Source organism: Cajanus cajan, chromosome 1, assembly GCF_000230855.2.
Source record: "Cajanus cajan strain Asha chromosome 1, NIPB_CcT2T_4, whole genome shotgun sequence".
In the NCBI taxonomy this organism is placed as follows: Eukaryota; Viridiplantae; Streptophyta; class Magnoliopsida; order Fabales; family Fabaceae; genus Cajanus; species Cajanus cajan.
Genome location: NC_138517.1, coordinates 81,460,315 through 81,472,304, shown reverse-complemented (window position 1 = coordinate 81,472,304; position 11,990 = coordinate 81,460,315). Strand labels below are relative to the sequence as shown.

The 11,990-nt window shown below is 27.9% G+C and overlaps 1 protein-coding gene, 1 long non-coding RNA gene and 3 other non-coding genes across 7 annotated transcripts; all 5 read right to left on the bottom strand.

Annotated features, from left to right (window-relative positions):
- Nucleotides 1-387: 387 nt before the first annotated feature.
- LOC145952239 (uncharacterized) lies at nucleotides 388-3,070 on the bottom strand. The gene is made up of 2 exons (XR_014429923.1): nucleotides 1,379-3,070; nucleotides 388-745 (listed from the first exon to the last, which is right to left on the bottom strand). It is a non-coding gene; the product is annotated as an uncharacterized LOC145952239 (long non-coding RNA).
- Nucleotides 1,455-1,547, bottom strand: LOC114916250 (small nucleolar RNA SNORD96 family). Its single transcript, XR_003804641.1, has one exon. It is a non-coding gene; the product is annotated as a small nucleolar RNA SNORD96 family (small nucleolar RNA).
- On the bottom strand, nucleotides 2,021-2,112 carry LOC114916267 (small nucleolar RNA snoR109). The gene has a single exon (XR_003804658.1). It is a non-coding gene; the product is annotated as a small nucleolar RNA snoR109 (small nucleolar RNA).
- LOC114916251 (small nucleolar RNA SNORD96 family) lies at nucleotides 2,327-2,415 on the bottom strand. Its single transcript, XR_003804642.1, has one exon. It is a non-coding gene; the product is annotated as a small nucleolar RNA SNORD96 family (small nucleolar RNA).
- Nucleotides 3,071-8,186: 5,116 nt separating the features above from the next.
- Nucleotides 8,187-11,859, bottom strand: LOC109803825 (uncharacterized). Of its 3 annotated transcripts, none has more exons than XM_020365498.3 (6): nucleotides 10,399-11,859; nucleotides 9,606-10,095; nucleotides 9,111-9,299; nucleotides 8,832-9,017; nucleotides 8,632-8,711; nucleotides 8,187-8,536 (listed from the first exon to the last, which is right to left on the bottom strand). In XM_020365498.3, exons 2-4 carry the CDS (start codon nucleotides 9,973-9,975, stop codon nucleotides 8,866-8,868), a joined length of 711 nt encoding a protein of 236 aa, XP_020221087.1. In that variant the 5' UTR covers nucleotides 9,976-10,095; nucleotides 10,399-11,859; the 3' UTR covers nucleotides 8,187-8,536; nucleotides 8,632-8,711; nucleotides 8,832-8,865. The 3 variants fall into 3 exon arrangements, with proteins under 3 accessions (XP_020221087.1, XP_029128447.1, XP_029128446.1); XM_029272614.2 differs by having other exon boundaries at nucleotides 9,120-9,299; XM_029272613.2 differs by having other exon boundaries at nucleotides 9,111-9,296.
- Nucleotides 11,860-11,990: the final 131 nt, after the last annotated feature.

The window sequence follows — 11,990 nt, the reverse complement described above, 5'->3', positions numbered from 1 at the left end:
TTGCGAATTCATGAGTTAGCAATCGAGATTATGCTCTGCCACTCAATTGCTACTGCTAGCCAAGTTTCCAATTTGACATTGCCATCTATGACTATATTGCTGCATTTGTTATGGTGTTTTGTGGACCAGCTTAGTTCGAATTTATGATAAAATAATATTTGAACAAACCAATTTTATTTGATTTGATTTGGATTGGATTTATAAATATAAAAAAATCTGCAATCCAAATTAGGTCAACTCAATCGATAATAGGTTGATTTAGTTTGGATTAAATCTTTTTTTTTGTTGAAAAATTGACCTATTTTTATCTTTTAAAACATGCAATATACTTAATTTTATCTCAATTTAGATATAAACTTGTTATCTGAGTGTAAATAAATAAAAAAGTAATGTAGAAAAATGAGATAAATATAGATTAACGTTTGAAATTAAAATAGTCCAACATAATTGGATAAGACAATGCGAGGAGGGGAAGGGGGTGCTGACATTGGTATGGTAATCAATAATTAAATAAAACTATAAAATAAAAAAGAATTAATTGTTTTGATTTTCAGTATTTGATTGAATCACTTTTGTATGGCTTTCTTGGAAACATGAAGGTGCCTTTTCTCGTTTCTTGTACCATCCGAGATTTGCCGAAGAAATAAGTTCAAGGAAGATAACAGGTCTTCTCTGAATCAGTTCATGCTTGGAAGAAGTCATTGATATGCTGGTTTTTTGTACACGTTGAGAAAGAACTGCAAATCTAAAAAAAGAAGAAAAAAAAACTCTATTTGAGAATGTTAGATTATTTATTTACAAGCATGAATTAAACCATTAGTATAACGTCTTCAATGTTGCCAATAGTAGTTTGTTTTGCTAACCACTATTTGAGTATCATTTTTTGGGGCTTGTTTGTATTAAATTAAATTAAAAGTGCAAGAAATAAACAGGGTGAACAAACAAGGACATAGTGTTCTATGTCGTTTCAGCGTCTTCTCTGCCCGACTGTCAGATTTCAAGATAACTGTTCAACACTATTAAGAGACTTTAAAAGGTTTGAGCGAGAAACGCTTTGAATACAGAAATGTTTTTGTCTCTAATTTAAGTTTGATTTCATGTTTTTTTTTTTTATCGTCAGTTCATTTTAAGGTTCATAAATTTTTTCACCAATATTAATTTTGCCGGATATGAAAGCATCCATATAATGTAACATCTTACATTTTAATGTATTTATTTTGCATATGTTATTCTCTTAATTTAAAAATAAAATTAGCTTTTCTTCCTTTCCCTTCCATACATTCTCGAGGCACCTCCTATCATGGCAAACCACATATGCATACATAATACAATATTATGCAAACAAAAATAAAAATGATATCTCGAGGAATCTTCATACCTTAACAAAAATAACAATCTTTGTAAATAAAATGGCACAAGAGGGAGAACTAAAATAAAATTAAACTGTATAGCCACGGCCTCAGAATTGCAGAATTAACATCAAGGCCTAACAAAGCCATTCAGTCCCGAAAGATGGTGTGTTTGGTAAATGATATCCTCATCGGTTGGTGGCTATACCGTAATTAGGATCGACAAGTTAAAAGTAGAAGCAAACAAATGCATACTACCAAATTCCAATCAAGAAAATAAAGCTTACAACAAATGCCATATTTTAGGTCATCCGTCCCTAACCATCTGACACAGCTTAAACAGTAAGTTTTGAAGAGCAAAAGAAAAAAGTAGCGAGATCCCTTTGTTTCAGACAATGTATTTGCAACCAAAAGCGATCTTATTGTTATTACACATTGCAACATAATGAAGCAATCACAGGAAAATTCAATTTTATAGAGGAAAACATAAAACAGTATGTTCGAGAAAATCAAAACAAAATGCCTAGAAAGTGACCCTTAAGTGTTCAACGTGATAGAAGGGTCCTCGGAAAAAAGCTAAATCATGCTAATTTTCCTCTTCTCCCCTTCTCATGACAATTCCAGAATGGTCAAACAAAAAATAAAAAATTAAACTTTATAAAATAGACAGAAAATGTGAAAAGCTCGGTAAGCAGATTAGTTGACAGAGATCACAACAACCGGCCAGATAGCTTCTCAAACGGAATTGCTATAGCTACAGCCGCTATGGCACATTCAAGATGAAGGATATAGCTTTTTTTTTTTTGCCAACATCCTTCCCTTGGTACATGTAGCATCCTCATAACAGCATCTAAGTCAAATGACAAACAATTTCAATTAAGTTTGCTTTCAACAAAATTCAGAACCATTTCAGTCACAAATCAAAAGCAGTCATTTTCACAACATCAAATACTAACATATAATGAAACAATAATAAGCAGCCTCAGAATTGCAGAATAACAGCAAGGCAAAAGAAGCCATTCAGTCCCGAAAGATGGTATTTGGTAACTGATATCATCATTGGCTTAATTTTGATTTCAGAAATACACAGAAACAAAGGAAGGATTTGAGAACAGAGAAGCGGCGCCAAAGAGAAAACTAGGTTTAGGTTGACAGAGTGTTTATAAGTTTAGGGGAAGAGAGGGAGGTTTATTTATAAGCTATTAATGTCATTTAAAATAGGGTTTCTCTTGCTATGCGTATTTGCCGATTTGGGCCTATGGGCCTCCTTGTTTGTTCCTTTGATCTGTTCAATGAAGATCATATAATAATAAAATAAAAAACTTACAAATGTAATTTTATTTTTTTCCTTGTGTTTTTAATCTCTAAATTTATTTTTAATTTCTCAAATTTAAAATTGATTTGTTTAGTCTTTAATTTTTTCTAAAAATTATTTTAATTTTTATACTCATTTTTTTATAGAATTTATCAATAATTATTATACAAATCGATCTATTAGTGTCTTAGTTATTAAAAATATTATATTAAATTTTGTTCATGTTATATAATTATTTGAATTTTTCACTTTCATATATGAGGAGGGTTCAAATGATATTGGTGTAATTTTTACTAAGTATTACACCGTTTAATAACTTTATATTAAATGAATTTTATAAATTCAACCATTAGATTGAAAGTTCATATCACTTTATATCTGTATATTAAATTTTATTAAAATTGAACAACAACTCGAAGGTAATCAAAGTGTTCATATTTTATTATATTTAAAATGTATATATTACGTCAATTTTGTTTTATAAAAATGAAGTATCAAATCATTTTAGATTTATTTAAAGTATATTTATTTTTAATTTTTCAAATTTAAAATTGGTCTGTTTAGTCTTTAATTTTAAAAAAAAAATTTAATTCTTATACTCATTTTTTTAGAATTTATCAATGATTATTACACAAAATCGATCTATTAGTGTCCTAGCTAATAAAAGTATTATATTAAATTTCGTTGATGTTATATAACTATCTGAATTTGTTACTTATATAATTAAGAGACTAAAATAATTTTTTAAAAAATTAGAAAATTAAAAGAAATAATTTTAAATTTGAAAGACAAAAATAAATTTATTCTAAATTTAAGGGATTGAAATCATGTTTATTATTATTATTTTTTTATAAAAGTACCTTTCCCAAAGAAAAATTATCTAAGCATACAAAAAGAAAACTACATATTTTACTTGAATTCTTAATTTGATTGTGATTCACCTTCAAATTTTTATACCATCGTAAGTTTTTAATGTATTTATGAATTTTATACAAGTATAAATATATTTACATAGTTATAAATATTAATATATATTCAAATAAGTTCTATATTGTTTTGATTTATATACATGTCTATTTTTTAAAATTATCTGTATAAATATATTTGCATTTGAATATAATTAAGATATATTCATGGTTTTAGTAACAAATATTAATAATACAACCATTTTATATTGTATTTTGTAATAAATTGTTTTTATTTTAAAAACATATTTCTTTCATCATAAAGGAAAAAATAACTCCCACATTAATTATATAAAAAATAAATTTATAGGTGTAACATCCTCTACCTTACATAGTATAAGTACTAGAATAAATAAAATTGAATAGAGAAGTCTTTCCTAAATAAAATCTAATATGTTCAATATAGAAGGTACCACATTTTTAACAAAATCAAAATCAAATAATAACTAATACAAGAAAATTATCAATTATCTCAAAACATAATAAAAAAAGGCAATTCCTAACTAAGTTTCAATGTCACATTATATCAGAGCATAACCCTTCTATGATGACTAATCCTCGTCATCGACATCCTCAAAATTATGTTGAAGATCACTTGCAACAACATATAAGAAGAACAACACAAGACAAGGGGAGAGAGAAATATCTCACTCAAACGCACAATAAAAAATGTAGTTGGACAATCAAACACAAACAAAACATATATCAACATAGTATAAGTTTATCGATCATATAACATATTTCATTCATTCACAATGTAACAATTAAATACCACATAACATGAAGATGCATTATGCAGTGGACACAGATTACGTGTTATCATGCATGTAGTGCCAGTAAAAATATCACACATCACACTTGTGCATCACTGCTAACAATACACGTAGAGTTTCTTAGGAGTATATGTCGGATCACACCTTCAATGTACTCTCACTAAGAGAATATACTACCAGGGTTTGATCGGAATAGTTGAGTCACACAAGATGCATTTCATGTACACAATGGGCGAGATTGAAACTTTCAAACCAAGTTATCCCCAAGAATTGATCCACAAGTTGTTACACAAGGGAACCTCCCTGGTGGTGTATTCCATATCGTATCCTTAAAAACCCTTTTATGCATGCATGTGATACATGTTAAACAGACTTTGTGCATAATATTTCACGTAATCTCATTAATTCACATATCACATGTCTTATCATATTGTATCCTTAAAATACTTTTATGCATATAATGCATGTCAAATAGACTCTATGCATAACCTTTAATATGTTCTCATTAATTCATATATCACACGTCTTATCATATCATATCATGGTAAGTCTTGCTTAGACTTCTCATCATATGACTCTCACAGGATTTATACACATTAATTGTATCGATGTCAAAGCATATCAATCAACTCATATGCAACACAATAATCATATCAATGACATGCTCACACACTACAACCAGAGATCAACATTCAGTAGTACAATGATTACATAACATCATCCAATACATGTCAAGAATGAATCATTATGAGATTGTCTAATCATATGTTAGCACTTCAACCATAGTCACTAAGAGATCAATGTCACTAAGAATTTAAATCAATAACTTAACTAGTCTCACAACTTTGTCACTATCACACATTAAGTCTTTTGGCAATGCTATCACCAAAACACTTCATGTTGTTAATAATTAACTCATATCATAACATATTTTCAATTGTCCTTTCTCATGATTTCTCCTTCCTAATTACTAATATAGATACCTCAAAGTAATCATAAGATCAAACACTTAGAGGGTAAAATTATTCATCATCACCATCCACAAACTACATTTTCATAACAATATTTTAAGACATCGAGTAGTCCAAACACCTTATCAAGAGTTATAACTATATTATCAAGTTGATCTTAATTTTCTTAGAAAACCATGATAATTATCTCTAACTTCTATATTGACCTCAAGAGTTAGTTATACCATTTATTATTCTAAACCTTCTTTTTAGGTGATTCCAACGAGATTTGAAAGTTAACATCCATGACTACAACCTTTATGAAGATTACAAAACCTAATTTGACATTTAAGTCTACTCGAAAGGCTTACAACGTACGCCTACTACATTCATGCACAAAACATGAAATTTATCTTTTAACTCACATAACTCAGTCATTCCTTAATATTTTTATATGATTCTTAGGTTTAAATTGTAGCTCTAAATATCTACTTTCTAACCCAACAATTAGAACTCAATTTCATTAATCACACACAGAAAAATCACATAAATACCAATGTATATTCATACCTGAATTTTCAGAATCAAACACAATTTACATCCAAACTCTATTCTCTCGATCTAATTGGTAAAATCATAAAGTCTAATATTACTTTATTATACCATTGGTTACTCAAATTCAATCTCAATTTTCCATATTTGAATACTCATAACATCTCCTCATACAATTTACCCAAATGTATAACAAGTATCACTACACAAAATTAACCATAGATAATCATAAGGGAGACTAAAATTCAAGAGCAAAAAATATTTGAGAAAACCCCTTTCATACATAAACATACAATAAAGAAACATGATTGGAGATCAATCCTACTATCCAACATACATGTTACGTCCAAAGTGAAAATATTCACTCTCCCTTACTTCGATGAAGGCTAGACAAAGGGTACAAATCTCTAGAATAATCTCCAACGATCTTTGGTTTTTCTCCCCGTTCTTTAGAACACGAAGTGTAAAAAAGAATGGAGAAGACTCCCCACTCTTAAAGCTTCTCTTTTAAAAACTTCCTAATTCACGTTTAAGCTACTTGAATATTGAAGGAGATTGGTAAAACAGTATCTCTCATACATATTTCTATTATAAATAGAGATGTTGTTCAAAAAATACAAAAAAACTAAAGTGGCTAAAAAGCCTAAGCTATAGCATTAAGGAAAATACAATAAAAAAGTACAACAAAACATTTAAATATTAAGAAGTTTCCTAAACAAGTTATTCTAACAAACTTTTAGAAAAATATTTTAACCATGGTTACACTTCCCTTCTCCCAATTATTAAAACTTATAACTAATATATAAATTAAATATATTTTTCCCCACAAAATTATAATTAAAATAAATTACATAAAACAACTATAATTATAATAAAAATACATATTTTTCTCCAATAACAAAATCATATATATATATATATATATCTAATAAATATCATACAAAATAATTTTGCAAACATTTATTAAAAACACTCATAATTATTAAAAGTCTATAAAATATTTTATAAAGCTCTTTTAATTAATTAAAACAATTATAAAAAAATAATCTTAATAAACATAAAAATAAATAATAGTTAAACAATTATATTAGTAAAAAATTCAAAATATTACAATAATTATTTAAATTTATAGATTACTACAACAAATTAATGATGAATATAAAGAAAATATAGTGCTTATACAATACTATCTTTAACTTTCTCAATAATTAATGAAGAATGTTACGCATACAACAAAATTTGTTCAACATCACTTTTGTGTCTATCTCTTCATCATTAATAATATATCTCTTTAATTATAATAAATGAAGTGATAAAAAAATAGACTTAAAAATAATATTATTGAAGTTGTTGTATGTAACTTTACTCATAATTAATATCTATTAAAAATCTAGACCTTTAATGAATCTTTTTTCTCAATTATATTTTTGTCACTCACAAAATTCAAACTCAAACAAAGCAATTGCACTTACGGTGACTCATAGTTGTTCAAAATTTTAGTGGTGTTAAGTGAATCAAACTTTCATCCAGGAGAAGAAGGAGAGTTACGTTAACCTAGATAATATATGTTGGGAAAAAAATTATAGGTTTAAAACTATAACTTTTATTTATGAAGACTTTTAATTTTTTTAATACCCACTAGGAGAAATCTTGAAACAAAGTTTATGATATATAGGTCAAATTTAAATAGTTTTAAGACTTAATAATTTTTTTTCCTTGTTAGTAGTAATCGACTCATTTTATTAATGAATAAATTTTTATTTAAATCTTTAACCGACCACTTTTAATAAAGTTTATGTAATTTGTATTAGAAGTTGTAAAATTTTTATTTTTTATATAACGACTTAAACAACAAATGAAACAAAGAATTGTTACTTATATCTAACTATTTTCACGTTACTAATTATAAAAAAATAACAACAAATCATTAACTATAGTCCTGTACAACAAAATGAGGAAAAAACAAATAGACAGTAAAATGAAATATTAGATTGAGAAATAGAAATAGAAATTTTAGCATATAAATAAATAATTAGATTTTGCTGTTAAAGTTAAACTATGTATTTTAAGATCTTAGTTATAGGCTATTTTTAGACTAAGTGTTAGAAAAATTGCTTTCCCATCCCGTTCACCAGGTATTATTCTTCAACAAATCAATTTTCAAGCTCTTATTGCTACCCATTTGCCTTTTTCATTTTATTCATTAGGGACAAAAATGTAGTAAGAACTAGGTAAATACATGCATAATGCAATTGCTGGATAGTACGTAACTGAAAAAAAGAGAAAAAGAATAAGATTCATAACATTAACAGGGTGTAAAGTATATTTATATAATAATGTGAAAAGATGTTAATTTGTTCAATTGGTGAAATTCTTCACCGTGAACACGAGAATTCGAATCAATCTCAACTTTATGAAAAAGGAAAAGTAAAAAGAAAATACAAAGAAAGCAATTCATCATATACTTATCCAATATTATACTAACATGTAAAGAAAAAGAAAAAATCAGTCTACCAAGATCTATCACCATCTACCAGCTAGACCAATAAAATATAAAAGAATGACGTTGATTATCACTATTCTCTCCACCATGCTGCAGTCAATTCCTTCCAATGTCAACTTTGTGTGTATGCTATCAAAATCAACCACAAAATTCATTCAATATCATAATAAAAATGGAGATAAATCAGAAAAGAAAAAAAAAATATTAGCTCAATGCAAACTCACATTTATTAAATAAGAATATGTTAGTGTCAACTGAGAATTGCTACCGCATTCTCTCCTCAAAGGAAATGATAAACTTTTACCTGAAATCCATTATATTATAATTTTAACAAGAACTAAACATTACTTAATCCACAAAGGTAACTACTTTAACTATGTATCAATTACATTCATAGATATGCAATTGTTTGTAATTTATTTACCTTTGAGTTCACTATTTGCTTTTATCTCAGAAAGTTAGCTAGAGGCTATGAAGCTCTCATTTCCTAGTAATTGAATCTCTTCTGGTTGCAATTTAAGGTCCTTTTGACCTGCACTCTCTATGGGAGAAGTTTTTGATCTGGCAAGGCGTTTCACACAATTCAAACGCAATGATTTTGTTGTGCTACCTGAAATTTTTTAGAACAACCAAACTAATAATAACGAAAGACACTAAAAACATTTTTGTTTAGCCATTTCTCTTTAATCAAATAACATCTCACCAAAATTACCAATTGAGACATCTTGTTGTTCCTTAGCTATCAACTCTGCTGCAACCTGGTGAGTACCAGCAGGGTCAACTATCGAATGTGTCAGGCTTCTCGCAAGACATTTAATATGATTCAGACGCATCCTCCGCGTTGAATTTGCTGGTTTATAAACTAGAGTTTCCAAGGGAACTGATGATCCTACTGGTTAAATTACAGCATAAAAGAAAATGAACCATAAATTTGTTTCATTTTTAAATAAATAAGGAATGTATTGTGTTATGATTGTGGACATAATTAGAATTAGTAAATTATAATAATACTCCTGAGATTTTGTGAAATTGACATATTTTTTCTGTCTTTTAATGTTTACAACAACTTTCTTAATAGGAAATACATTGCAATGCTTTTAAAACAATTAAGGAGAATTAATGTAATGCTTAAACAATGTCAGTGTTATATCTTCTAAACAGTTAAGAGGAGTTAGTGTACGAATAAAAATAAGAATACCTTCACCAACTTTGGCTCCAAAATTTAATGTTTCTTGTCCTTGGTTGAGGCCATGATGAGGGAAAACAATGCCTTGGGAGAGGACTCCATAGTCTAGAAAGGTAGAAGTGACACCTTGAAACTCATCACTAGTACTAGCTTCACCTGCACTTGATTCTAGAGGTTGAAGATGTGGAAAAGGAGTATATGGAGCATGAGCATTTGCAGCTCTCTGTCTTCTTAGCTGATAGTTTCTGCGGCGTCTTGCAAGATGTCTTTCCCTTTGTTCTTGAGTCATTGATTGTCTCCTCTGCCTGTCACGGATGCGCCTCCTCTCCCTCTCTTGCTCTCTCTGCATTCTTCTTAAATCTCCTCTCTCTGGAAACTCCATATATGCTCACTCACCCTTATAATTATCACTCTTCTTAGCACCCCACATATTTTTCTTTTCTCTTTTTGGATAAGTAACAAGGGTTGATCCTCAGCAAATCATTGATGGTAATGTATTTCCCTAACCAAAAAACAAGAAACAAGAATTTTGAATCTAGATGAAACTTATATTATATGTATGATGCATGCATATTTCACATGGATGGCATCCATATCTAATAAAAATAGAATTCATGGAAATCTGGCAAAAGTCATGGATGATAATCAATTAATCATGATGATTAAACTAAAATTGATACCATCACATATGAAATAACAAGAGGTTCATCCATGAAAATTTAACAATGAAGTTTCAAGGATTATTTTCTTAAAGGTTAATAAATAATATACTTGACAATGTAGATTGGGACGCAAGACATTTTACCTGCCACTGCGAATATGAATACTGAGGAGACACAGCGAAGCAATCTGCATGTGTACGTATAAGGCATTAAAATGAAATGAAACATGGGATATGAATGATAAAAATATTTTTAAAAAAATTTCTTCTTGTTTTTTTTTTTTGCTTGAGATTTGCATGACAAGGTTCGTGGACCTCCCTTGCTTCTGAATCCCATAATAACCGTTCAATGGAGTTTTCCAAATCAGTGATTGACATCTAAACCTGAATCTGAAACTATATACAAGGTCCAACATGCCTCTCTTAACTTGTAATCAATGCGACTGTTATTTGTTTAAATTTAGTAGCAATCTCGAAAAAAGAGGGAGATTATTTAAAATCGTTTTACATTGCACGAAACGAATAACGACATCTTTTACATTTTTTGCATGAAGTTATTTATCATCGGTTATTATTTAATGTATTTTTTCCTGAAAGAATATTATCTTGTCTATATTAATATATAAAGAGGATATCTTTTTCAGTAATTACTTGGTCTCTATTTTTTTTTTATCATTATATCATTTAAAAAAATAGAAAAAATATTAATTATATAACAACATATTTTTATTATTTAATTTTTATTTTTATTTAATTTTTAATAGAGACATGAAGTGCCTTGATCTTACTAATATATAATAAAATGAAAATTGTTAAAACTGTGGAAAAGTTAGGTTAGGTATATTATTATCTTGAGGTAGTATATCACGCACGACTTATGATATTAACTAGCTTTTCATGAGTTTTGCCTTTGCATATAGGAATTAAGAACTATTGTGAAAATGTTTTCCCCCGAATCTGACAAGTTTTCCACACGAGTATCTTCTTACAAAAATTACAAAAATTAGAAGATTAAAAAATTGGTTGATTTTAGACTTACACCTTGTATATAAGGTTAATCTAGCCTCGTACTCATCTTTCATTTTTTTTTTTTTATCATTTCAATCGATAATAGAAATTACCGACTTTTCTCAATATCTCTTAATATACATTTTCTCTTTGGAATCTGACAATGTCATGTTTTTCAACATATATTGAGGACAATTTACATTATTGTAACCAGTACATTAATGAATACTTCATTTATTAATACTCCATTCATTCTATTTTATTTCACGTTTAAAATTTTGACATAAAATTTAAGAAATATAATTAATATACCTGACAAAAAAAAAAGTTATATAACTTTCAAATATACATTAATTAAAATAGGTATTGAAAAATACATTAATTAAAGAATTATATATCCTTTTGGATTCACACCATTGAAAAGAAAAAATACATTAATTAAAGAATACATTAATAATAGTTAATGCTACAATAGAAAGAAAAAAAAATTTAATGTTACATTGATATTATAAAACCACAATCAAATTCAATCATACAAAAGTTATCAAAACATCAAACAAAATAAAATGAAGGGATTATCTCACATGGAACCCAATTATATTATACCCGCTGTCTTTTGATTTCAAAATAGAAAGAAAAATAGTAGACCAAACCCTTCTGGTCCATGCATGTGCATGAATTAAAAACTTTAGCTTCTAAAGATATAAACGAAGGAAAAGGAAATAAAG

Bases quoted from the DNA above. Each gene is read 5' to 3' on its own strand.
- LOC109803825 (XM_020365498.3), bottom strand. From the start codon at position 9,975: ATGGAGTTTCCAGAGAGAGGAGATTTAAGAAGAATGCAGAGAGAGCAA. The intron at 9,300-9,605 runs GTATTCTTATTT...TAATTTAACCAG, and splicing joins TGGAGCCAAAGTTGGTGAAG to TAGGATCATCAGTTCCCTTG. The intron at 9,018-9,110 runs GTGAGATGTTAT...AAAAAATTTCAG, and splicing joins TGTCTCAATTGGTAATTTTG to GTAGCACAACAAAATCATTG.